General features: G+C 56.9%; 2 protein-coding genes across 4 annotated transcripts in view; one reads left to right on the top strand and one right to left on the bottom strand.

Annotated features, from left to right (window-relative positions):
• Window positions 1-1227: 1227 nt before the first annotated feature.
• Window positions 1228-21295, bottom strand: CCDC102A (coiled-coil domain containing 102A). Its single transcript, XM_082712429.1, has 9 exons — window positions 21164-21295; window positions 13515-14265; window positions 11327-11553; window positions 8572-8680; window positions 6516-6632; window positions 5921-6130; window positions 5520-5690; window positions 4027-4130; window positions 1228-1794 (listed from the first exon to the last, which is right to left on the bottom strand). Exons 2-9 carry the CDS (start codon window positions 14103-14105, stop codon window positions 1665-1667), a joined length of 1659 nt encoding a protein of 552 aa, XP_082568555.1. The 5' UTR covers window positions 14106-14265; window positions 21164-21295; the 3' UTR covers window positions 1228-1664.
• The window catches only part of ADGRG5 (adhesion G protein-coupled receptor G5), a 22123-nt gene continuing 18381 nt past the window's right edge, over window positions 21288-25029 (top strand). The window contains exons 1-3 of one of the 3 annotated variants that reach the window (XM_082712418.1): window positions 21288-21866; window positions 22363-22658; window positions 24243-24375. In XM_082712418.1, the coding sequence (XP_082568544.1) occupies window positions 24311-24375 (65 nt within the window). In that variant the 5' untranslated portion in view covers window positions 21288-21866; window positions 22363-22658; window positions 24243-24310. Of the gene's footprint in view, window positions 21867-22362; window positions 22659-24242; window positions 24378-25029 lie in introns of those variants that run through there. The other 2 variants (XM_082712419.1, XM_082712417.1) reach the window with 2 other exon arrangements.

Genomic DNA, 25029 nt, shown 5'->3' with positions numbered 1-25029 from the left:
GCTCAACGTTCGGCCGGAGGTGCCAGGGAGTCTGGGGGAGCCCACAGGGCGGCGGGTCTGCTCTGTGTCTGGGAATGGCAGGTCCGCCTGCGGCCTGGGGCAGCAGCTCTCAGGGCTGCTGTCAGCGAGGGTCTGGCTCCTGGGGGTCAAAGGGCAGCATTTCAGCCTCTTCTGGGGCCAACTTCCTGTTTGGGAGAGAAAACAGAAAGACCCCCAGCAGGAAACAGCCCTCTTCCCACAGCTTCCCCCCAGCCCTCGGGCCCTGGCTTGTGGGGAAAGCCCTATGACGGGTGGCTCCCTATGGCTGGGACTAGCCTACTCCTTCCTTTACCCTCAGAGCCATTGAGGCAGCTCCCCTCTGCAGGCACGTGCCCCAGCGGCTCCTTGCACACCGCCTGAGCACAGGGAGCTCACCTCTTACACTGGCTAAGACAGATCCTCTCTGCAGGCAGATCCTCTCTCTGCAGAAAGCAGGCCTGCTGCCGAGGATTCATCTAGAGAATCTCATTAAGGGCAGGGGTCTCAGTGTCACCTCGACCTGTACATGCAAACATGTAGGCTACTGTGTTCTGAGTAACAGTTTCCACCAGATTTAACAGAAATCTGCTGGCTATAGAGGGCTTAGAAATGAAGTTTCAAAATTAAAATTAAAATTAAAATTACCTGCAATTTCATTACCTAGAGCAGGGCTGGGGAAAGAGAAAAGGATTTATTATTTATGGTGTTTATACCCACCTCCGGTCGCCTGAACTTCATCCCTTGGGACAGAGCCCATCTGGCAAATCCCTCCTCTCCAGGGCACACCTTTAAGTACTTTAATAATAACTAACCTTTACTGAGTTCCAGACGAACTCATCTTATTCTCCTGACACCTGTAGGAGACGCCTCAGTTTACAGAGAGAGAAATTGAGGCTCAGAGAGGTCAGGTCACTTCCCCATGGCTGCACAGCCAGGAAGGGGCAGGGACAGAGGTTTGAATCCATCTGGTGCAGGCTCGCAGACCCCTGTCCTCCAGATAAGACACACACCAGACCTTTCCTTCCCCTTGCAAGAGGCAGATTCCAGGCCACCAAGCGGCTCAGATGCTCCTCCATTCATTCTTTCTCACATTTGTTCATTCAGCAAGTCGCCTGACGTTCGGGAGCTCAGGCTGGGTGCCGGACCCAGGCTGACTGCTGTCCCCTACACCTCCTGTCCCCACCTGCCACACTCTGAGGACTCTGCCTCGAGAACCCAAACTCCATTTATTACAAAAGACTGAGTTTAGCACATTGTCAACAGCTCTACCTCACCCCCAAGGTTCAGAGAGGCAGTCTGGGTCGCGGCCCCCACAGCCCCTTTTGACACCCCCTTGCCCCTGCACGAAGGTCCTGGGTGGACAAGAGTGCTGAGACTGGGTCCTGGAGTGGTCCCGTGTTTGCAGACCAAACGGATCCAAGGACCCCCCACACATATGTGAAATACACACGGATAATGTATACACGGGCTGTGGCTTCCCCTCCATGGGGTGTTCTGGATGGGACCCTCGGCGCCCTCCCTGGGAGAGGACGACGTCTGCCACAGCAGGGAGCACGGCTGGGCAGCTGTGTCAGCTGGAGCCGACGGTCAGCCTGGGCACCCAGGGGCCTGTGGCCACAGGCAGGTCCTGTCTGGCCCTGGGAGCTCTAGGCCACCTGGATCTGCAAGTCCTCGTCCTCATCCAGGTCGCTGGCTCCGTCCCCGGCCTCCTCGGTGCCAAAGCGAGCACTTCGGATCTTCCCGAAGAGGGGGGCGCTCTGCTGCTGCCTGCGGAGCCTGTGGGCCGGGTGACAGGAGGGTCGGGGACAGTCAGTTGATCGTGGGCGCTGCAAACAGCTTGGCCCTTCCCTAGCATGTCCCTGCCGCTAGGCACCTGCTGGGGCCTTTTCCCTCCAGATCTTCATGTCACTGCATCTTTCCAGAAGTCACTGGGATGACGGAGGTACTACCCTCACTTGACAGACAAAGAGACTGAGACACCAAGAGGTCAAGTAATGTGCCTATCCCCCAGACAGCAGGGAGCGAGGCTGGGCTCTGCAGCAGGCTGAAGCCGGAGAGGTGAAGCAGCCCCTTAAGGTCACCGTGCTAGGATTTGAACCCACACCAGGCTCCAAAGACCACAGGGAGAAAGTCTGGAGGTGGAAGAGTCGGTGGTCTCCTTTACCCTCCAAGACAATGACAAAGGGCTCTGCCCTAGCTCTTCCCCACTCTGAAATTCCTAAAGCCCCAGTTTACGAGGGCTGGTGGAGGAAATGCCCATCCCCCCAGCCGAGTGGCCGCCTTGGCTCCATCTTACTGGAAGGCATGAATTATTAACACGGCAGGGAGGGGCCCAGGCGGGGGCCTCCATTACTGCGCAGTGATTTAGTGAGCTGTCCCCGGAACATTAAAGCACAAAAAGTTGGAAAATAAAACGAGGCAGCGGTCCTGGGCAGCCCTACCCTCCCCGTTGGAAGCACTCAAGAGGCTGGGCACAGCCTGCCTGCCCATTTTCGAATGAACGGGGCCGAAGGACGTGGCCAAACAACACTGCGGTAAAGCCCGGGGCTCGGTGGTCCCTGGGGGTGGGGGGTGGGGGGACAGAGCAGGCAGCGCTGGTTGGACATGAACTGTGACCTGTCATGCCTGGGCCCTGTGCAGCATGTTATGGGCAGCATCCCAGGTAGATGGGGAAACTGAGGCCAGGCTGGCTATGTCACACATCTGTGAGGCCTGACTCCGTGGCCTGTATTCCGAGCCACAGAAACTCAGCATGTGGCAGCACGCAGTGTAGGCTCTGTAAAGCATGGCACTGATGGCCGGGGGGTTGGGGGCGATCTGGGCGGACCCCCCATCCCAGCAGTGTGGCTGTGGACACACCCTCCCTCTTAGGCCTTAGTTTCCTTCTCTGCCAAGCTTCCTAGAAAAAATATCTTCCACTTCCCTTCTCTTGTAGAAGCGTGATTCTTGGTGGCATAACGTGGGACCCAAATAGAAGACCCTTCCTCCTTCAGCCCCCAGCAACCCCCTAGGGGGAGTAGCAGCAGCAACAGCTGACAGTTCTTCAGCACTTACGACGGGCCGGGAGCTTTTACGAGCTCCCTGAATTCTCACAACAAGCCAGGGTTAAGAAGTGTTATCATCCCCACCTTACAGAGGAGGAAACGGACACAGAGAGGCCAAGCGAGTGATCCAAGACCACACGGGCCACTTCCACAGCTACTAAGCACAGATTCCCACCCACTGCAGAGCTGCAGAGCCCCGTCCCTCTATCCTCTGACATCACCAGAAACTGCGAGTAAGAGCCTGGCACAGGCCTGGCACAGGAAGTCAGCACAGTGGTCCTGATACTCTTGGCTGGTGGGGCGTGTGTGGAGTAAGGAGGGCCTTGGACTTGGCTCTCTGTCACTGTATGGGCCTAGGGAGAGTGTTGGGAGAGGGGCACCTTGGAGTATTGGGATGGGTGGTCAGGAAAGGGAGGGAGAGGGTGATGGGTGGGTGGGTCCCGTGGGTGTGTCCCCCACAGACCCTACGGGCCACCCTCAGGAAGGCTGCAGCTGATGGCTTGGGCACACCATTAGGGCTGGGGCTCCTCCATGCTTCCCTGCCTTCCCATCGCTCAGATCCCAGCTGGCCTGGGGTCACCGCAGCCCAGGGATCCTGGGGGCTGCTTGTTCTTCCTATCCATGACTCCCCAGACCCTTGGGCCCTGCCTGCTGCCCCACTTTGGACCTGGCCTCTGGCCCTCCTTCCTCCCCTCTCACCACCCACCCACCTGCCGGCCAGCCAGTTGCACGCACATGATTCCAGGGCCCCCAGCTGGTCTCACTTCCTGCACTCCCTGTCCCTGCTTTCCTGTCCCTGGCCCTTCCTGCCTGGAGGGGACAGGATTCTGGCCCCAGGGGCCCCAGATCTCTTCCTCTGCTGCCTTCCCCTCTAGCCTGGGCTGGGAGGAAGTCTCTCCTTGGCCGGCTTCTGTGTCCTGACTGGGACTAACCCTCAACCCCCTGGAGAGGGCGGCACGCCCACCTGGACTGCAGATGCTCCAGCTGCACTTGTAGGTTCTCGCTCTGCTCCGTCTGCTCGTCCAGCGACCGCTGCAGCTTCCGGGCCTGGTTGTGGGCCTCGTCCAGCTGGCAGGGGAGCAGGGCCAAGAGCGCGAAGGTCACCTTGAGTCAGCCTGGCCGGCCATCTACCCGGGACCGGCTACTCCTGCCATCCTCTGCCTTTCCCAAGAGAAGTCCCTAACTGTCCTTTGAGGCCCAGACCAAGGCCCACCTCCTCCAAGGTAGCATGCCTTTGCTCCTCCCCATTCCCTGCTGCCCCTGCCTTCCAAATTTACCCATTCTCCCATCCACCCAATCATCTACCCACCCATCCATCCACCCACCTATCCACCCATCCATCTACACATCTATCCGCCCATCCAACCAGCTATCTACCCATCCACCCACCCAACCAGCCACCGGATCTATCCATCTATCCACCCACCCACCCACCTGTCCAGTCACCCACCCATCCACCCATCAATCCACCCACCCAACCATCCACCCATCTACCCACCCATCCACCTAGTCACCCACCCAACCACCCATCTAGTCACCCACCCATCCTATCCATCCACCCATCCAACTTCCCATCCAGTCACCCACCCTACCACCCAACCAACCATCCACCCTCTAACCCCCCAACCACACCTCCACCCACCCACCCACCTATTCAGTCACCTACCTATCCACCCATCAATCCACCCACCCACCCATTCAGTCACCCACCAATCCATCTACCCTTTCACCCATCCATCCAATCACCTACTCATCCACTCACCTATCTACCCATCCATCCACTCATCTACATACCTGTCCAATCACCCACCCAACCACCTATCCAGTCACCTACCCCTCTACCCACCTAGTCACCCATCCATCCAATCACCTGTCCATCCAGCCACCCTCCACCTACCTACCCACCTATCCAGTCACCTACTCATCCATCCATCCATCCATCCATCCATCCATCCATCCATCCATCCAGTCATCCCCCCATCTACCCATCCAGTCACCCACCTATCCATCTACCCACCCATCTATCCATCAATCTATCTACCCACCCACCCCTCCATCTATCCACCCACCCACCTGTCCAATCACCTACCCATCCACCCATCCATCCAATCACCTATCAGACATCTCTTGTGACATCTCATCCATCCTCCTTCCCTCCGTCTCGTCCTCCGGTCCCCATCCACTGGCTCCTCTATTCTTTCACATATCTATTTGTCCATCCGTGGAATTACTTTGTTGTTCCATTTCCACGTCTACGTGCTACACAGACCACCTGCATGTCCACCACTTGTCTATCCATTAACCTATTCAGTTGCTCGTCCCTCCTACCCGTCCATTCTTCCCAAGCACCTATCCACCGACCACTGGACGACTGCAGAGGGACCCAAGAAGGCCATGCAGCCCCCTCCTCCGCCGCTGAGGTCTGAGGCTGCCCTGCGGGCCCCACAGGGGCTTCACCTCGTCCTCAGCCTGGGCCAGCTCCTTCTTGAGCTCCTCCACCCGCAGCCGTAGCTTCTTCACCTCCGCCTCGTGCTGCTCCACCCGTCGGTTGGCATGTGCCAACTCGGCCACCTTCTCCTGAAACTGTTTCTTCAGCTTGCCATGCACATGCTTCAGGTCGGCCAGCTCCTGCGAGGGAGCATGTGGGGTCACAGGGCGCCCATCGGCTCCCGGCTTCGAGGCTGGAGGGGTAGCGTGAAAGCACGGGTGCAGGGCATGGCCCCGGGGGACGCCCGGCGGGAGTGGCTTCTGGGGCCATGGCTGCCTCTGTCCTCCCCCACCACCGCCCCCTGTGGGCAGGAGCTCAACACACAGTAGGTGCTCTGCCCTGGCCTTGGCTGAACCGCCCCCTACACCACCTTGTTCTTCTCGAAGAGCGCAGCCTGGCTGGCCCGCAGGTCACAGTCCAGGGCGCTGGCTGTCTGCCTCCGCCGCCGGGCCAGCGCCTCCTCCAGGTCCCCGACCTGCGCCCGCAGCTTCTTGTTCTCACGCTCCAGGCCCAGCTTCTCAGTCTCCAGCCGCTCCCGGCGACCCCACTCGGCCGCGTTCTCTGCCTGCAGCCGCTCCATCTACCACAGGGCAGGACAGGGTCAGGTCTCCAGGGGGAGAGGGGGCAGAAAGGCCTGAGCTGCGTGCTCCCCGTCCCCACCTCCCCCTCCAGAGCCATTTTTGGCTCCAGGAAGCAGATCCAGCTGCGGCAGCTATAATTAACCTGGGCTGATTTCACGGCGTGCAGGATGTGAGGGTACGCTTCTGGTCTCTGTGTAGGAGAAAGGCCTGCCGCCCCCCGCAGACCGCACTACCTTCCGGGTGTGGCTGGTTCCTGCCTCAGCGCACAGACCTCCTCCTTTTCCCTCTTAGAGGAGTGGTTAGCTGATGGAGGCCAGGCCCCTGCCTCCCCCCAATGCCCCCCGGCCAGCCCCAAGCCCTCCCAGGTCCCGCAGGCGGCCTCACCTCACCCCTCAGCTCTGCCATCTTCCTGTCCATGCTGGACCGCGCACCTAACTCGTCCTCCAGGTCTTCGGACATGCGACCCAGCTCGTCCTGGTGGGCCTCCTTCAGGATGCTGAGCTGCAGGACACAGTGCAGCCAGGTTCCGTGAGAACCAACTGGGTACATCCCAGAACCGGTGCCGGGGCAAGAGTGCTCAGCAAGGAGCTTGACGTGGAGCCCCGATGTGTCCCCCAGTAACCAGAACAGAGCCTGAATCTGACTGCTGGTGCTGCTTCTGGCATTTCACGCCTCCTACCTCATGGCCATCTAGCCTCCCAGCATCCACTTGGGGCCTCTGTCACCCCACCTTCCACAACAGTAGCTCAGAATGAGCGCTTTAAAAAAGATAAATCCAACCACACCCCCATCCCTGGGTGCCTTCGGATAAGGCCCGACTCCTTTCTATGGTCTCACAGTATGGTTGGACCCTTGCCCATCTCTCCTCTTAGTTCACTGTGCTCTAGGCTCGAGTCCTCAAACACACCAAGTTCTTATCCACCACTGGACCTTTGCACATACAGTTCTCTCTTCCTGGTACACTCTTTCCAAGTTGTTTTACAGGATTGACTTAGGCTTTGGCCTAAATGCCCCTTCTTAAAGGGAGGCTTCTCTCCTCCTCCCTGACTACAAGGGGTGTTTCCTTTACTCTTGGTCCCACTCCCGCAACTAGCGTGTGTGCACAGGAGGACAGAGCTGTCCACCTTTGTATCCCCATATGGCCTTGGCACTGGGTAGCCCTGGGAACTGACTGAAAGCACTCTGTCTATCTGAGAAGGTCTGCGCGTGGGTGCAGGCCTGGCCACACGAGGATTGCCTGGGGTGACTGTGGCATGGCACGGATGTCCTGTCGTATAGCAGGAAAAACAACAAACTATCACTGTGTGCGATGACACGAGTAAGCTCAAATCCGCAACACTGAGGGAGAGCAGCCAGTTATGAAAGAGAATCTTGACATCTACCTGCTAAACGGAACATTCATGTTCTATTCACTTCTCCACAAAGCATTCCACTTCCTAACTTGGAAAGATTAAAAATAAAAAGGCAGATTCCTGGACCCATCCCCCAAAAGATGCTGCTTCTGGAGAGTGAGGGTTTTAGGATTTTTCCCGAGAGAGTCTACCATGAGGCAGTCTGGGTTGCTTCCAGGGCAGTTTCAGGCTCTGAGGTCTGGGGGAATCTTTGCTCCCTCTAGAAATGCAGCCTGTCCCGCAGACTTTCTCTGGGTGGCTGCGCCCCCTGGTGGCCACAGAGGGCCCGCACAGGAGGCAGGACCTCCGTCTGCCCTGAGCCCCCCAACTGCAGTGGTGGGATCTCCTCTCTGCCAGGTGGACCTTCAGTTTTGTCATTTATAAAATGGGGACCTCAGGGTCTAGCTTCCTTGACTCTCTGAAGCATCATTGAGATGGAGCAACACTAGACCTCATGAATCCTACCCTTCAGCGTGGACTATGAAGCCCACTGAAGTCTGGCTCCCTCGGAACCTCATCTTTCACCTACTTCCCTCCAGCCACACTGCCCTCTGCTTCCTGCACATACTAGGCTTACTCCGAACTCAGGACCTTTGCATGCGCTGTGCCTTCTGCCAGGAACTCTGACCCCATATCCTCTCAAGGATGACTTCTTTAGATCTTGCCTCAAATATCACCTTCTGAGAGGCCATTTTTCTTTTTTTAAATTTTAACTTATTTACTTACTACTTTCATATTTTATTTTCTCAGAAATGTCATTCTTGACCCACCACCCCATGTCTCTTATTCTGTCTGACACCTTCCTAGCTTATGAATTTCTCTGCCTGGTTACTGCTGGTAAGCCCCGTGCCTCACCCACAGCTCCCACATGATGCGCTCCTGGAGACAGGACAGGGACACTGCCTGCCCCAGCACTCAGAACAGTGGATGGCGCGTGGCCAGAGCTTGACGAGGAATGACTGAACTCCCTCCTTTCTCCCACTCCCACTGCTGAAAGTCCGCAGTGCGATGCTGCTTCCTCTAGGAAAATCACCGTCTCTAGCACTCACCTGCTTGAGCATTTCCTGCTTGGTCTTGTTCAGTTCCTCATACTTGATCTTCCACTGGCTCAGCTCCCCCTCCAGCTTCTCAATGTTCCTGCTCAGCGCCAGTTTATCCCTGGAGAGAGGAGGAGAGGTAGACATGGGGGTGAGCCCACTGAGGGTCTCTGCTGAGAGTCCTCCCGCGCGGCCTATGCCTGGGGAACCAGTGTCTGAAGTCCTTGGCTCGGCATTCAAGGCCCTGGAACCCCACACTGTGGAAGGCACCCCAATTTTGCATTCCTTTGGGAGCTGGACTCCCCACCCTCTGCACAACTGCAGGTGTCCAGGGAAGTATGTCCAGGGTGTTCAGGGATGCGGGAAGGTGACCAGGACTCCAGGGCATTGGCTGTGCCTGGCCAAGAATCTCATGTTCAACTGCCAAATAGGACCTCTGTTTCTGTTTTGTGTACTGGGGTTGCCTGTAAGGCTTAGTTTGAACACATGGTTCTGGGGTCAGAAAAGCTGGAAAACGCTGTCCAGTGGGTATCAGATGGAGGGGTTCCCTCTTGTCATCATCACTGGGTGGAGGGTTCTCCTACAATCCTCACTCTACACTCTGCTCTGCGCAGGAATGAGATGCTGGCGGTAAACAGCATGGGGCCTGGCCCCAGCACACAGCAAGTGCTCAACGAAGAGCTGTACTTACCCTCACTCTTCAGCACGCTGTGCCTCATGGCCACCCCCCGCCACCAGCCTCCCTCTCGGGAGCCCTGACCTATCATGCCTCTAACACAGGCTTCTCAGAGGAGACAGGGCACCCTCTAGGAGGCGTTTCTGGAAACCCTGCATGACCAGCTCACTTGGTGGGCAGGGACAGGGGTGCCTACATCCTGCACTGAAGGCCCCAGGGCCATCCCACCCCTCCAGGGATGATTTTGCATCCTCTGTCAAGGATGCCCAGTCAGACACCTCCGGGTGTGCAAACCATCTGAACGCAGACCCTCGCTCTGATTAACACGTGAACAGAAAGTATCTGTTGTACTCACAGCCCATCCCCAGGAACAGAATCACTGTATAAACTGAGGGAACGGTGTGCTTTGCTTGCTTCAGAACTTTCCCAAAGGCTGTTCCTCTCTCAGGAAATCTTGTCACCACGACAGTGCTGGCATATCGAGCGGCAGACCCTGCCTGCCTGCACCTGCTGTTTTTGTAGCTGTCCCGGGAGATGACTTAACTGAGCCCGTCCACACAAAACCTGACTTGGAGGATGGGCTACGGACATATTTACTGGGAGGGTTATCAACACTACCCCTCTCTGTAAGGGCTCCAGATTCTGACCACATCTGCCCCTTGGACACCATAGATTTCAACCGCATGGGTCCACTGACATGCTGATCATTTTGATAAAAATGGTACAGTACTGTATTTTCCTTTCTTTTTCTTAATGTTTTCTTTCCTCTAACTTCCTTCATTATAAGAACACAGCACGTGATACACAAGACATACAAAATACATGTTAGTCAACTGTTTATGTTAACGGTAAGGCTCTGGTCAACGAATTAAGTTTTGGGGGATCAAATTCAAGGAGTCAGATTTTCAACTGCATGGGGGTGTGTGTCAGTGCCTCTGAGCCCCACACTGTCCAAGGATCGACTACACTTCATTATTTCTTCTAGTGGAGCCAGGCCTGAGTGTGTCCACATCATAATATGTATATTTTATTACAAATTCCCCTCATTTCTGCTTTACATTTCAATTAGCGAAACAGGTTTTTTTTTTTTTTTGGCCCATCTTGCTTAGACAATTTTATGGTCTCACAGCTCTTGAGGCTAGAAGTCCAAGATCAAGGTGTCAGGAGGGTTGGCTCTGAGGCCCATGAGAAGGAACCTGTATGTAACCTGTCCCCTTGCTTCTGGGAGTTCGCGGTCCATCTCTGGATGTCCATGACTTACAGAAGCATCTCCCAGTCTCTGCCTTCACACTAGCTATGCATTTAATTTCTGGACGAATAGGGAGTATTACAAAATGTTCATTAGAATCAGCCCTTGCCTGGCCAAGGTCACCGGTGACCTCCACGTTCTAAATCCACTGGTCAGCACCTTGTCCTCGTCCTCCTTGACCAGCTGCTCCCACCCTCCTCTGTGAAACAGGTGCTGCTGGTTTCCCTGACCCTTCTCAAACTTCCTTCTGTCTCTTCTGCTGCTGGGCTGTCTTCCGACTTCTAAAGCCAGAGGGCTCCAGGGCTCCATCCTCTGACCTCCTCACCCAGCTCATGGCTTTTGAAATCATTTATTCCCTGCCGAGTCTTGCATTTTTACCTCCAGCCCAGATCTGCCTCGTGAACTCCGGACTCATTCACGTACCCAGCTGCTGCCTCCTTGTTGTCTCAAATTCAACTAGTCCAAACCCGAATTCCCATCTGCAACCCCTCAACCTCCCTGACCCTTCTTCCCTGCTCTTCCCTTTGCCCAGGACGTGCTCCCTGCTCTGGGACGTGAGCTCCATGAGGCAGGGAGTGGGGGAGGGTCGGGAGCACAGGTCTGACTCAGCAAATGCACGATATGTATGTTATTTGAATAAATAACTTGAATTGGTTAATAAATAAGGTTAATAAAACAAAACTGCTTTGTTCCAGTTAGAACACACTGCTCTGAAATTCTAGGCCTCAAGACTCAAGAGTGCCAGACACCTTCAGTGAGTTTCACGTTCTACAACACAGGCTTGCATTCTGTGATTGTGAGGGGACCCGCCTCTGGGGCTCTACTTCTCCACCGTGACTTACTCTCGCTCCTTGAGCAGCACCTTCTGGGACTCATCTAGCCGCAGCCGCAGGGCGGTCAACTTGGATGCATCCTCCTCAATGGTGGCTGTGTCCTCCCAGGGCAGCCGGCTGCGCTCCTGGCGGCCTGAGCTGCCCCGAGGGCCTCCGGACCCCGCGCTGCGTGCCTCCCAGCAGCCCTCAGGCTCCTCTGGTCTGCTCTTCAGCAGGCTCTCCACTAGCTCCAGCTCCTGTAGGGACCAAGGTGGAGGAGTGGCTGTTGAACCCTCACCCTGTTGGCTGACCTCATGGCCTTTCCCAGACCCTGGGTCTGGGATCAGCTTGGTGGGTAACCTTGGACAAGTCACAGAGCCCTCTGGGTCCCACCCCTTCACCTCTTGGAACTGTACACAGAGTCAGCCACCACAGTTCCCTGATTCCTAGAAGATGGCCCTGGACACGTGGACACTGTCATTGGAAGCATGCAAGCACATGGTGGGACACTGATGTGAATGGATGTAGAAGCAGGGACTCCTACAATGGATATGAACCAGATTCCCTCAGAAGGAATTCTAGCTCTAAGATTCCATTCTTCAGGTGCAAATACTAAGGCACCAGGAGATAAGTGACATAAAAGATGCATAGAAAGACAGCCCCTGTGGGCAGAACCAGCTCCCAGAATGGAAGCAGTGAGGGACTGTTAACTCAGTGTCAAGCTCCTGAGCTTCCCATTCTTCTTTGCCCCTCCAGCTTGCCCTGCTGCACCCAAGGCCTACCTCTGAGCACAGACCTGAGACACATCCATGGCCTCTGTTCCAGCCTGGCTTCCCCTGTGACCTTTCTAGATGAGTCTAGGCCAGCTCCTTCCCTGTCTGGCCCTCAGTTTCCCTATCTAGATGGGGGCTTCAAATGCCACCTGGTCCGAAGCCTTATTTTATAAATGGGGACACAGAGAGGGAAGGGACTGGCTCTGGGCCACAGAACACAGAAGTGGCTGGGCTGGAGAAATGAACTCAGACTGTAATGCCAAGGCTCCCCACGGTACGCGTCACCTCCTGGAGTGAGACTGACAACCGTAGCAAGCACAGGGCAGGAGCAGCAAAGTAAGGCTGGTTGACAGGGGCTGTCCTCTGCCCCAAATAAGAGCAATGAAGGAACGCCACCTGGCCGACCCAGGGAAGTGGGGGCTTCAGCCACTGTAGGCAGCAGTGCCCACTCTAGCCTACAGGGGTGCCAGGGGCTGCTCAAGGGAGGGGAAGGGGCAGCCAAGAATCTTAGCTGGAAGAGCTGGACTTTCTGGGGATGGAGCCCGGGAGGCCTCCCGAGCCTGGACTCGGCTCCTAGAAGGTCTGCTGGGTCAGGAGATGCTACCCTCCACAGCCACTGTTCACGCTCTGGCCACGCTGATGATTGCCGCGGACTCTGGAGGTCACGCGGGTTAACTACCCAGCACTCCAGTCACCAGCGGGGGTACCCTGGTACTTAATCTCCCTGCACCTCAGTGTGCCCATCCACCAAGCAAACACCCCGGGATTGTGAGAACTGCACATGTCGAGCTTACTGCCATCTGCAGGAGCCCACAGAATGAGGGGAGCGGCCATGCCCTGCTTCTGGGCCTCTGCAGGTCTGGAACACCTGCTTGCACACTGCACGGCCAACTCCTCCACATCCTCCTAGCCTTGGCCGAGATGGGACCTCTTCCAGGAAAGCTTCCGTGAAGCCTCCTCCTCAAAGCCTGGTTCAAGGACCATCTCTGTGCTCCTAGTGTCCTGACAACCTCCCACCTCTCAGCTCTGACTGATGCAGGTTATAAATGTTTACCCCCTACACCCGCCTCCCCAAGCTGCCCCCACTCAAGTTGAAGGAAAGAACAGATTCCTCTCTGCTGCTAATAGATGAATACCAGGCACGAGCTTCCATCCCGCTCCTGCCGCAAATAGACGATTTTAAGGTTCTATTGACTGCTCAGGTGTGGGAGTGGAAGGCCCACCAGATCCCCGCCTCTCCACTCTAGGGATCTCCGGAAGAATGCTGTCCTGAGGTCCAGAGGAACAGAGGCAGGTGCAGCTGAGTGAAACCTCCCAGGGGACTGAGCCCTTCCTATCCCCCTTTCTCAGTCCTGCCGCACCCCTTCTGAACCCCAGAGCCAAGGGCCCTGCCCACGAGCCCGCCCCCTCGCCAGACCCACAACCCCACTCGCGCCGCTGCGCACCTGGCTGCCCTGGGGCACTTCGGACCCGACGTCGCGCACGGGCTCCTGCTCCCTCTCGGGCTCGGGCTCCGGCCCGTCTGGTGTCCTGTCCGCGGCCCCCCGGGCGCCCCGCAGCCGCGCCAGCTCGCGGCCCCGCGCCTCGCACTCGCCCTGCGCCTCCTGGCGTTCGCGCCGCGCGCCGGCCAGCTCCTTGGTGAGCGCGTCGAGGCGCTGGCGCAGCTGGCGCACCTCCTCCCGCGCGCGGTTGCGCTCGGCGCGCACCTTGCTCCACTTCTCGCGCCAGTTGGCGGTGCAGTCCGACCACCAGCGCATGGTCTTCTCCATCTGCGCCGCCCGCGCACGGGCCTCCTCCAGCTCCCGCAGCCGCAGCTCCTCGCGGCTCTCCCAGTCCCCGTCGGCCAACAGCGCGGGCGCCGGCGGCAGCGGCAGGGCAGGCGGTGGTCCCGGCGACGGCGTGCCGCTGGGCGGCGTGGGCGGCAGCGAGTCGGCTGGCCCCATGCGCTCCGGAGACGGGCTGCCTAGGATGGTCAGGAGGCTGCCCTTGGACAGCTGCGGGGACTCCGCCAGCCGGGGGCTGGGCCCGTGGCTCATGGTGCGGCCGAGCGGGCGGGCCCTGGGTTCCAACTCCGGGGGGACTCAGGGGCCCGACCGGGGATGCCTTCAGGACGGGATACCACTGGGCATGCTGACCACGGCTCTCCACTGCTCTCCTGGCCACTGGGTAGGGGAGGCCTCCTCCTCCTCCTCGCACCTGTGGGAGAACGCAACTGTTAGAAGGCTGTGGCTCCCATCTGTCCATACCAGTAAGATCAGCCATGGGAAGGGCAAAACAGGCAGCAGGAAGAGCATGGGCAAAAGCAGAGAAACGGTCTGCCCCAGGAAAGCCCCGGTGAGGCTGTAGTGGTGAGCGAGAGTGGGGCTGTAACAGCTTCCTCAGGGGCCTCCAGACACCCTCCTGCAGACCCTTCACCCTGCAGCCAAGGCAGCTGATCTCAAACCCTGACCTGCTGTCCCTGACCTTCAAGTCCCACGTGATCCAGTGAATGGCTCCGGCTACTCCCACATCTCCACCCCAAGTGCAGCATGCTTGCACAATGGCATTGCTGCCTGGACTCCCCTCCCTACCTCTTCCTGCACTGGGCTCTCTTTTCAGCTTTAAAATGTATCTGAGTTGGGGCACCTGGGTGGCTCAGTGGGTTAGGACTCTGCCTTCAGCTCAGGTCATGATCTCAGGGTCCTGGGATAGAGCCAGGCAGCAGGGAGCCTGCTTCCCCTCTCTCTGCCTGCCTCTCTGCCTACTTGTGATCTCTCTTTTTCTAATAAATAAAATCTTTAAAAAAATTTAAAAAAAATGTATCTGAGTTATCACCTCCTCCTAGAAGTCCTCCAGGACCACCTGAGGCCAGCTGGCCTGCCCCGTCTGTATCTCCATCACGAGTGTAACCAACCTCACCTACCATTTATCTGTGTCTCCTCCTGCTCCCCATCCTTACCCAAGGCTGTGAGTTTGCTGAGGGCTGGGGCTGACTCCTGGCCATCCCAGCATAGGATGCCAATGGCAATAACATTTGAGAAGGTCTGACTACAGGCCAGGGGCCATGGCCATGGTCTTCTGTGAACTATCTGACTTACTCCTCTCAATAGACTCAGGGGAAATGGCTCCCATTTATCGCAGAAGAAAAGGGAGGCTCAGAAAGGTTCAAGCCCAGATTTGATTCCAGGTATAGGGTGAGGTGACGGCGAGGGTGTGGTGAGTGCGAGGCACGCTCTGGGGTTAGGATGGAAATAAGCCAGGGTCTAGATGGCAAGGGTGCAGCGTGGTGAGAGGTCCCACTGCTGGGCTCTGCTATTCTGGATCACATCACTTTAAAAGACATGAGATGCACGTCCTTCTCCTCTCTGTCCCCAACCCGTCACCCTCTCTCTCCATGGTGGTCTTGCACTGACCCCCACCAGCAGCCCCTGGGCCTCCACCCCAATGGCCAGCTCTTCCTCTGCGGGGCACTGCTGGTGAGGCTCTCATCAGCACCACAGCCAAGGGCCTCAGCACTGGCTGCTCCCAACACAGCCCGGCCAACTGTCTCTGTCCCCTCTAACCATCTCCCACCTCCAACCACTCACTCTCAGCAGGTGACCTAATATCAGAGTTGACAGCAGAAAAATGGAAGCCATCAGATGGGGACACCCTCCAGGTCCTGCCTCCTCCTCCCTGCCTCTAGGAGGCTGAAAAGGCTCTCCCTCCCTCCAGCCCAGGCTGTGCTCCAGAAGCCCCCTGTGCCTCTAGAAGGATATTCCTCAGATAACTGAGACTCAGCCTGGTCAAACTGGAACTCCTCTCCATTCCTCCCACAACCACCTCCTCCTTCTAGACGCCCCCTCTGGGAGAAGAGCACCTCCTCACTCCTTCATGCTGTGGAGGATGATCTGGAATCTGCTTTCTTTCCACAACCCCCACCCTGCCACCTCCAAGTCCTGTCCGTCTGTCTGCCACACATCACAAGGAGCTAGCCACCTTCCTCCTACGTGGCCACTAGCCTGTCAAGCCACGACTATCACCTCCCATCTAGGCAACCATAGCCACTGCCTCCCTGCCCTAAGTTCCCCCGCAAGCTGTGCCTTCTTCAAATCCATTCTGAACAGCAACAACCAGAGGGAGTTTTTACAAACACCAATCTGATTGTGCCAGGGGCCACACGCTTTGTTGTCAGCAATAGCTGGGACAACTTTCTAGTGTCAAGTCCAAGCTCACGTTCTCTAGGAGTCCACCTCCAAAATTTCAATCCCGAAAGCAGCCCCCTGATCCCACCACTTGTTCTTGTCCCTCCTGCCCACTGCAGCCCTCTTCCCTCACCCAGCTCCCATTCCGTGGCCCTGATCTGGCCCTGGCCAATGCCTTTGGTGCCCCAGCCCCTCTCTTGTCCTCTTCTCTCCTGGCAATGCCAACCCAGGGCACCTCCCCAGCTCTATCTTGCCTTCCCCCATCCAAGCAGGAACGGTAGATTTTCCCACCATGTGGACAGGTGTCAGGACCGTTAGCGTCTCAGAGTGTTCAGTGATTCTACTGCATTTCTCTAGTCTATTGGCTGTTTGTTCATTGTCTGCCTCCCTGCCAGGCATCAGTTCCAGGCTCAGCTCTGTCACCAACCTCATGTAAGCCACCTGCCCCTTTCTGGGCCTCAGTTTCTCCACCTGCAGAATGGGGCTGCGGTGAGGGTGAGGGAGACCAGTGCGCTTGATCAAGGGGTCCTTCAGATTCACGTGGATTCTAATGCAGTTCCCAGGCACCCCCTGCCCCCAGACTCATGTTTGGTAGGTGGGGGGTTGGGGATTTGCATTTTAGTAGTCCAAACTGGAGATACCGAGTATTTGGTGATGCCTTGTTACCACCCAGAGTTTCATACATATAAACATGTATATAAACATACATATAAAAATGTATGTCTCAATGCCAACAACATCCGCGGGGACAAAGTCACACACACAGACACGGCCATGTGGAGGGAGGTTCCACCTCCCTATATTCCGCTAACTCCCTGGCAGGCTGCACGCCCTCTGACTCAGTCTCCCCACCTGTGCGGTGAGGTGGCTGGCCCAGATACCATCTGCATTCACAGACATCGTTGTTCACCCGTACACACGTGCAGACACACAGGCAGTCCCATGCAACGTGAATACAGATATGAAGACCTGGGCAGACACGCATGCCCTCCAGGATGGCCCCATGTGCCCACAGCTGTATGGCTGCAGAGACGCTCACCTCGGAACAGAGGGTCACAGATGCACCTGGAGACACATGCAGCCAACACACAGCAGGATACACACAGACATGCAGACACTCATCCCCAAGACAAACGCGGACACACACGAACACACATATGGGCACTCACACTCCTCCTCTCCCCGTTTTCCTGGCCCAGCTCCATGAGGAGAAGCTCTTGGAAAAGAAAAACAATGTGAGAGCCTGAGGGGGAGGGGAGGAGGCAGGAAATCCCAGTGCCAGCCCGGCGCCCGCCACAGCCGCACTGGTTATAGGGAGTGGGGGGAAGGTCCTCCAGGCTCTGTCTGTTGGGCCCTTCTGGCCACCCCTAAACGGAGAGGGTGGCAGGGATGGGGGCCAGTGCCATATCCTCGCTGTGTCCGGGAGCCACCAGGCCTGGCATGGGGCTCAGTGGCGTGGGGGCAGGCTCTGTCCAGGAATCTCCAGCCTGTCGTGCAAGGGGCAGGCAGGCGCCGCCCAGGCCCCTAATGGCTTCCAGGCGCCCACGCTAGAGGCAGGGGTGGGCTCCAGGCTCAGCTCCTGTTGTCCTTCCCAGCAGCCTGTCCCACTCCCTCCTGGGGGCTGGGGGAGGAAGGGGAGCAAGAGGGAAAGAGGAGTTCTGAACAGCCCTTCTGCTTTTCCTCCTGCAAGCCCAGGGTCCCCTGGAGGCTGTCTGTGCACACATTGGGGAAGGGGTGGGGGGTCCTAAAGCTGGTTTTCTTGAGAAGCCCACTGACCAGCACACCAGGATCCCTGCACCCTGTGTAGATTCAGGGCAGACAGACCCTGCCTAGCAACGCCTTCCCTCATCCCCCCCTCCACTCCACTCCAATCCCACTCACATAACACAGCCCTGGGGAGACACTCACACATAGCCCTAGTAACCGATGCAGTTACTGAAAATCTTGCAACCCAGAAGCTCAGCTTACAGTTACAGAGCAGGCTCTGGCTGCCCTGTCCTGCCTGTCCCCTCCCCACCAGGCTCAGTACCTTCTTCCCATAGGGTATGTGTTTTTTGTGTGTGGGGGGTGGATTCCTCTAGGGTGTCACCACCCCCCAAAGAGCATATCAGGGAGGGACCAGCCACCACAGCCCTCAGAGAGCCTTCCCTGCCCCACCTGCCCCTCTCCTGCCTCCCACCAGCCAGACGGATCTATTCCTGCTTTAATCCTCACAGTTTCTGCTCATCCTGCTCCCCCAACTCAGAATGGCCCCCCTCCCCACTCCAGACTCTGATGAAACCCTCACCTGTCCTTCAAGCTCGGTTCTACCACCTCCAGGAAATGCCTTGATCTCCTCAGCTCCAACTGCTCCCCAGGGAGCACAGCCCTACAAACTGTCACGGCTAGATCTGGCTAGCTGCTCTCTCCTCTTGCAACACACGCCTCTCTGATCCAGATGAGACACTTGCACTACCCACAGCTTCTAGGACAGGCCTTGGATACAGGATTTGCTTAAAGCTGGCTGGTGGGGAGGGCAACTGAAGGCTAAACCGTGACCTTGCATCCCCTTAGTTGGGCAGTCCTCCCAGTGGGACCCACTCTCACAGGCATCTTCATTGCCCCAGGCAGCTGTTGGTCCACTCCAGAACAGAAACTAGAATGTTTCCATTCCTTACTTGCCTCAGGGTAGGCTCTCACCCCCCTTGGTCACAGAAAGTGACCAGTGGATCCCGCTGCTTGTGGAACTGTTTAGAAGGTCTCTCCCCGCTTCTTTCTCCATCAGCAAACTCCTACACATCCTTCAAGACCCTCTTCTGGGGAGCCTTCTCTGATTTCACACAGAGTATTCTGTATTCAGTATTCACACAGAGTATTAGTGTTCCCAAAACACTGGCACCTCCCTGTTCTTCAGTAGTAGTCACAAGAAATCTTGGTCTCTCTGGCTGTTAGCACAGGGTCCAGCATACAGCAGATGCTGCATAAATGCATTCTAGGCTGATAGATAGAAGATGGACGGTTAGGGGTCTTCTAGTGAAGACGGAAGACTGAACTATCCTTAAGGATAAGGAGTCATTTTGTGGCCATGCTCTGAAACAGACAAGTGTCTGAAACTGTCTGTGGCCAAGGTCAAAGGCAGAGGTCATTTTGTGGCCAGGTCAGGGATCAGTCCTCTTACCCGAGGTAGCCTAACTGGACAACTTTGTTTTTTCCTTAGCATGTTTAGATGATGGTCAATATCCAGTGAGAGAAGTGAGCAAAGCTGAAGTCTGGATCTGGGCCAGCTGAGGGGCCTGGGGGTTGCCAGGTGGCCCAACTCTTCCCTCAAACTCAGAACACTCCTCCGTCTTTCCAGAACCTTTCAGGTGGCGCTCTGGAGCTGCCCATGGCCACAGGCCTGGCTGTGGGCAGGGAGCAGAGCCCGGCAGGAAACCGCAGAGGACAGCCTGATTGGATAAATGCAGGGTCCAAGGCTGGTCAGCCCACAGACTGTGGGCACCTGTTCCTCGGACCTGCTGCCTGGGCTCCAGCCACTGGATCACCAGGAGGCACTGAGAGGAGTGAGGGAGGTAAGCGGGGCCTGCAGGCTGGACCTGAGCCCCAGGGTAGGCACCTCTGGCCTGTCCCAGGAATCCCCATCTCAGGCCAAGGAGCCATTCGGATCTCAATGTGATCTAGATGTCCTAGATCACATTGAGAACTCCTTTCTTTATAGCCAGCCAACTTAGGCCCAGAGGAGTGACTACTTGCCTACAAAGGGGACCAGCAGCAACGTGGGGGTGACCTGGGGGTTATGGCTGGAGTGCTGGGATTGGCTGCTTCCACTCCTGGGATATGTCTACCAGAGGGCATGAATTCCCCTGGGAACACTTACAGGATGGGGGTCCTCGGGCATCAGGCCAAGTGGCCAGGCATAGCTGGTATGGGAGAGAGTGAGTGTGTCTTTCATGGGGGCCAGCCGGCCTCTCAGCCACTCCTTCAACTATTCTCCCTGGTAGAAGGGACATCCCACCAGACCCCGGCTCTGCCACTGATAGGCTGCGTGATCATGGGCAACTTTCTGCCCTAGCTGGGACTGTTTCCTTGCCTGTACCGTGAGGAGAGGAACTAACAAGATTCCTAAAAGCTCTGTCCAACAAGTGGGCAGACCCTGCGCCAACGTGAACCAACCTGAACCAACCCAACCCCCATCTAGGTCTGTACAACCCACCCTTAAGATACAGAAACCAGAGCCGGGGAGGAGAACGGGCTTGCCAGCTATCACCCACCCGCACCATCAGAACGGTGAGGCAACTGAGGCCCACTCCAGTCTCCTCGCACTGGGCCATCGCTCTAACTGCCCCAACTCCTTCCAGAAATTCGCTTTCTGCCCTCCCACGCCACAAACCGCGTCTGCGCTCACTTCCTTGCCCCCTCACCAGCCTCCCCAGTCCGGCAAAGACGCCCCGCTCCCTCTAGCGGCTGGCGGAGGGCAGAGGGGGCTGCCGACCCCGCGAGGCGCGGTCCCGCCCACCTCGCCGTGCGGCTCCCATTGGCGGCCCCCGCGGGCCGGGGCGGCAACGCCGTGCTCCCATTGGATAGTGCGCCCGTCCATCCCGCACTCGCCATGGTGACCACGTTGGGTCCCCCGGGAGAGTTCCAAATTCCGCCCCCGCCCGCCGCCCCCCTCCCGTCCCGTCCCGGCCCGCAGCCTTCCGTAGGAGGCCCTGCCCCCCCTCACCAGCCCCCGCAGCCCGTCCACACCCGAGGTCCAGGGTCCCGGGATGTGGGGGGAGCCCAGGCAAGGGGCTAGGAAGTTCTGCTCGGAGTTTGGGGGTTGCTGCGGACGCTGAGCCCCTCTCCTCCAGCACGCCCCCAACTTAACCCCTTCCCTCCCGCGGAAGGTTCGCTGTCTGGAGGGAGTTCCCGGGACACAGCGGCTTGCCGCCCCCTGCACTGCCGCCCTCTCTCACCTCGGCCGGGGACCCGCGGGCTCCGGATGTCCGACCCGCTGCGGCTGGGCGGAGCGGGCACGGGGCTTGCTGCGGCCGCCGCCTGGAGGGCCGAGGGAGGGCCGCCGAGTCTCCTCCTCCCTCCGGGGGGGTGGGGTGGGGAGTGGAGACGGCGGGGCGGGGGCGGTGGGTCCCGGCTAGCGGCGGCCCTTGTGTGACCCGGATCCGCCGGATCGCTGGGTGGGGGCACCAGACTGACTCTGGGGCAAGGGGCGCGGGCCGGGGCGGAGGGCTCTGCTGGAGAGCTAGCAGGACGCGGCCAGAGGCCCCACCCCCGCTTGGGGCCGAGGGTGGGGGGACGGAAGGCAGGGTCTGGGGGCCCCGCAGGGTTCGACTTTCCCGCCTCAGGTTTCCCGAGCGCCAGCAACGCACTAGGCGCCCTGCAGCAGAAGTGGGCAGCGCGTGTCCTGGGCTCCGCACGTGGGGCGCGCTGACCTAGTGTTCACTTTTGTTACCTGCATTCTTCCTAGGGTCAGCAACAAGGCTCTGCCTGTCGCCGGGCCTCAGTTTCCCCTTTGTACCACAAAAGGGTCACCAAAGTAACCTCACGCGCGTGGAGAAACCGTGGTGGTGCACTTGGCCCACCTGGCGGAGATTATCTCCGAAGTGCCTCTGTGCTTCTTGCTGGCGACAGGGCCGGGCTGGCGGTCCCCCAGCAATTACGGTAAGGCGCTCTGGCGTGTGCACTGCGGCTGTGGGGCTTCCTCTGCTCTTGGGAATAAGGTGTCTGCGGTTTGAGCGGGAAGGGAAGTGGGGTCAGGCGCCTCTCCTCAGGGCATCCTGTACCTGGAAGGCAACTGCGGTGAACTACCCCACCCCTCACCCCCGCCGCTTTTCTTAACGTAGTCTCCACACCCACCGTGGGGCTTGAAGTCCGGACCGTGAGGTTGAGTCCCGTGGTCCACCGCCTGAGACCGCCAGGCGCCCCTGCGGTGAATCTTTCTAAAAAGGCAACTGAAACTTCACAGAGATAGCGAGGGCAGCCAGACTGCATCAGGACTTTGCCTTGAAAAGGAAACTGAAAGTGCTGTAGAAAAATTAGCCTTAAGTCCTGATTAACCCTAATTTAGATTGTGTGCTCAGAGTACTGAATATCTGCCTTTCCCGGGCCCAAGGTACACAGAAACCAAAGACCAGCCTTGCATTTCCCTCTCCCACAGCACATACCCCCACCCAAATTGGCCTCCATCAGTTGCTATCAAGAGTTTCTAACCCTGCAGATATGAAGCAACTGAACAGACAAGCGAAACTGCAAATCTTGCAAAAAGTGTGGGGTTTCGTGAAATTGGCATGACGAGGTACAAATGAAGCCGCAGCTGACTACAGAGGAAGAGAACATCACTTAGAGAGAAATGACCGAGTCCTTCCAGAGAGAACTGACTACCAAAGGATTCCAAAGCTGAGGAAGTGCTCAGCGGGTGCTTATGGATCAGACTTACCCAAAGTCCCATGGCTGGTAAGGACAGCAATGGGCCAAGAGCCCCCGGTTCTTTCCCAGAGTTTCTGGAGGCAGCAGAGGGGCTGGAGAAGGTTGAGGAGGCTGAGTTGGCAGTAAACTTCAGTTCCAGTTAGAACATCACAGCTGGGCCCTTTCTCTTAAGAAAGGAAGTAGTCCTAGTTATGTGCCTTGCAGCAGGTGGGGAGATCCCACCCGTCATGGAACCAAGATGGGGACAGACCTGAAGCTTGGCAGTTCATAGGAATTATCTCACTGCTCAGCCGCCCCACCAGCCTACAGTGAGAAAAGTGAGAATCGGAGGTCAAGGGACAGACCTGGAAGAGGCACAAAACCAGAAGGTCTGAGAGCCCCAATCTGACTCAATGTTACTTAACATTGTCCCCACTGTTCCTGAACCCACACTCCCAGACTGCCCACTGGTGTCCGCCTCCTGGCAGCCCTCCAAAGGGGTTCCTTCCCCAGCTCAGCCCAGTGGGCTTTTCGACAGAGGACTGTGTTGCTATTTTCCACATTCTAGAAGTTCTTCTGTCTTGTATCTCTGCTGCCACTTTTTGCCATCAACACCTAGCACGTTCCCTGCCCATCATTTCCATGTTGTAAGACGTATGGGTATTTCAGAGTAAGTAGGAAATCCGCATCGGTTGCCATAAATAGAAGAAAATCATAAAAATAAATACCGTGTAACCACACAACACCACTGAGAAACTAGAAACTGGCTCTTTGTTAAATAGGAACATGATTGTACACCTTTCACAAGAACCAAACTGTAGAGGCCACTCAAGCGTCTGTCAGAGGACAAATGGATAAATGATATTGGTCTATTTGTATGTTCAAAAGAATATTATTCAGCCTTAAAAAGGAAGGAAAAGCTGATCAAAAAGGAAGGAAAGGCTGATCCATGTGAGGTGAAATAAGCCAGTCACAGGAGAACTATTAGGTGATCCCACTTCCATAAGGTTTCTAGGGTGATCAAGTTCATAGAGCCAAGTAGAATGGGAATGGGGGCTGCCAGGGGCTGTTGGGAGAGGGTGAAGGGGGAGGGAACTTGCTCCTTAACAGGGACAGAGTTTCCCTTTGGGAGGTGGAAAAGTTCTGGAGAAGGTGGTGGTAACGGCCATGTAATTAAGGCCACTGATCTGTACACTTACAAAAGGGTCAAAATGGTAAATTATATGTATGTTTTGCCACAATACAAAAATCATTCAAAATCAGATATCCCATTTTCTGTGTCCAATAAAAGGTTGAAAAATGAAAAAAAAAATATAAGGACACAGGGCAGGGGAAGAGAGGAGTTAGAGAAAATTTAGCTCTAAACGGAGCCTTCTTTCAGATGCAACCAGGATTGGAAAACACTGAAAACTAAATGAGTTTTTCATGGTGCGACTCAGTTTATGACATGTCCTGTTGGCGGTCCCCTTCCTGTCCTTCGCTGATCAGTGAAGCAGCCCTACGGGGAGAGACATGTCACTGGGGATGGTGTGTGGGGGGGTGGGAGGTGGCCTGCTGCCCTTCTCCCTGCCTGGGGTGCTGACCCAGGGACTGGCATGCTTCTAATGCTCAGGGATCTGGGATGTTTAATAGGGGAGTTGGAGACAGAGGAGCCTTCTCAGGGGAAGCAGGACAGGAGCTGCCCTATGGGCCCCTGAGGGATGGAGAAGAACATGTCCTGCCCAGCACATGTGTGTGTCGCAGCTGGGACAGAGCAGAGAGGGGAGTGTGACTGTGGCAAGCTCATCCAGAACTGGGCGGACACAGAAGTCAGATGGGTCTAGACCATGAAGGCAATAGGGAGCCACTGCTGGCTTTTGAGCTGGGGAGGGTCTTGGCTGTGGTTTCTAGGGTCTGGAGAGCAGGGTGAGGTAACACCAGCACTCCACCAGAGGCCAGGCATAGTGAGGCTGGCACAGATCCCGGGTGGAAAACAGAGGGGTATCAGGGTGAGCAGGGCCTCCTCCTGGGCCCCGTAAGCAGCCGTCTGGGTTCACAAGAAGCATAAGGAGGAAGACTGCTGGTGTTGTAATTCTAGAGGTGGCTAGGAGACCTCAGAAGGAAGGGCTTGGAGGTCATGATCTGGGTCAAGTGCAGAGAAAGGCAAAGGCTTGCTCAAGTCATCCAGCAGGAGTGTAGCCGAGGGGTCAGGTCACAGGTGCATGGATGTCCCTGCTGCTGCTGCGGTGGTGGTGGGCCTGGAGACGTGGGTCTGCGCTCCCCCTAAGTCTCGCTGCCTTCAGAGGCGCAGCTCTCTGCCAGCTTCCTGTAGATGGCTGAGCTACCCCCTGTGGGTTGTGCTTGGGTGGGGGAAGAGGGAAGAGAGACCCTGTTGGGACTTGCCTGCTTTCTCCACTTTGCTGCCTCCCCATCTCACCCT

The sequence above is a fragment of the Mustela nivalis genome (assembly GCF_964662115.1).
Source record: "Mustela nivalis genome assembly, chromosome: 18".
NCBI lineage: Eukaryota > Metazoa > Chordata > Mammalia > Carnivora > Mustelidae > Mustela > Mustela nivalis.
Note: the sequence above shows the minus strand (reverse complement) of the source record. Positions and strands in the feature narration are given on the sequence as shown.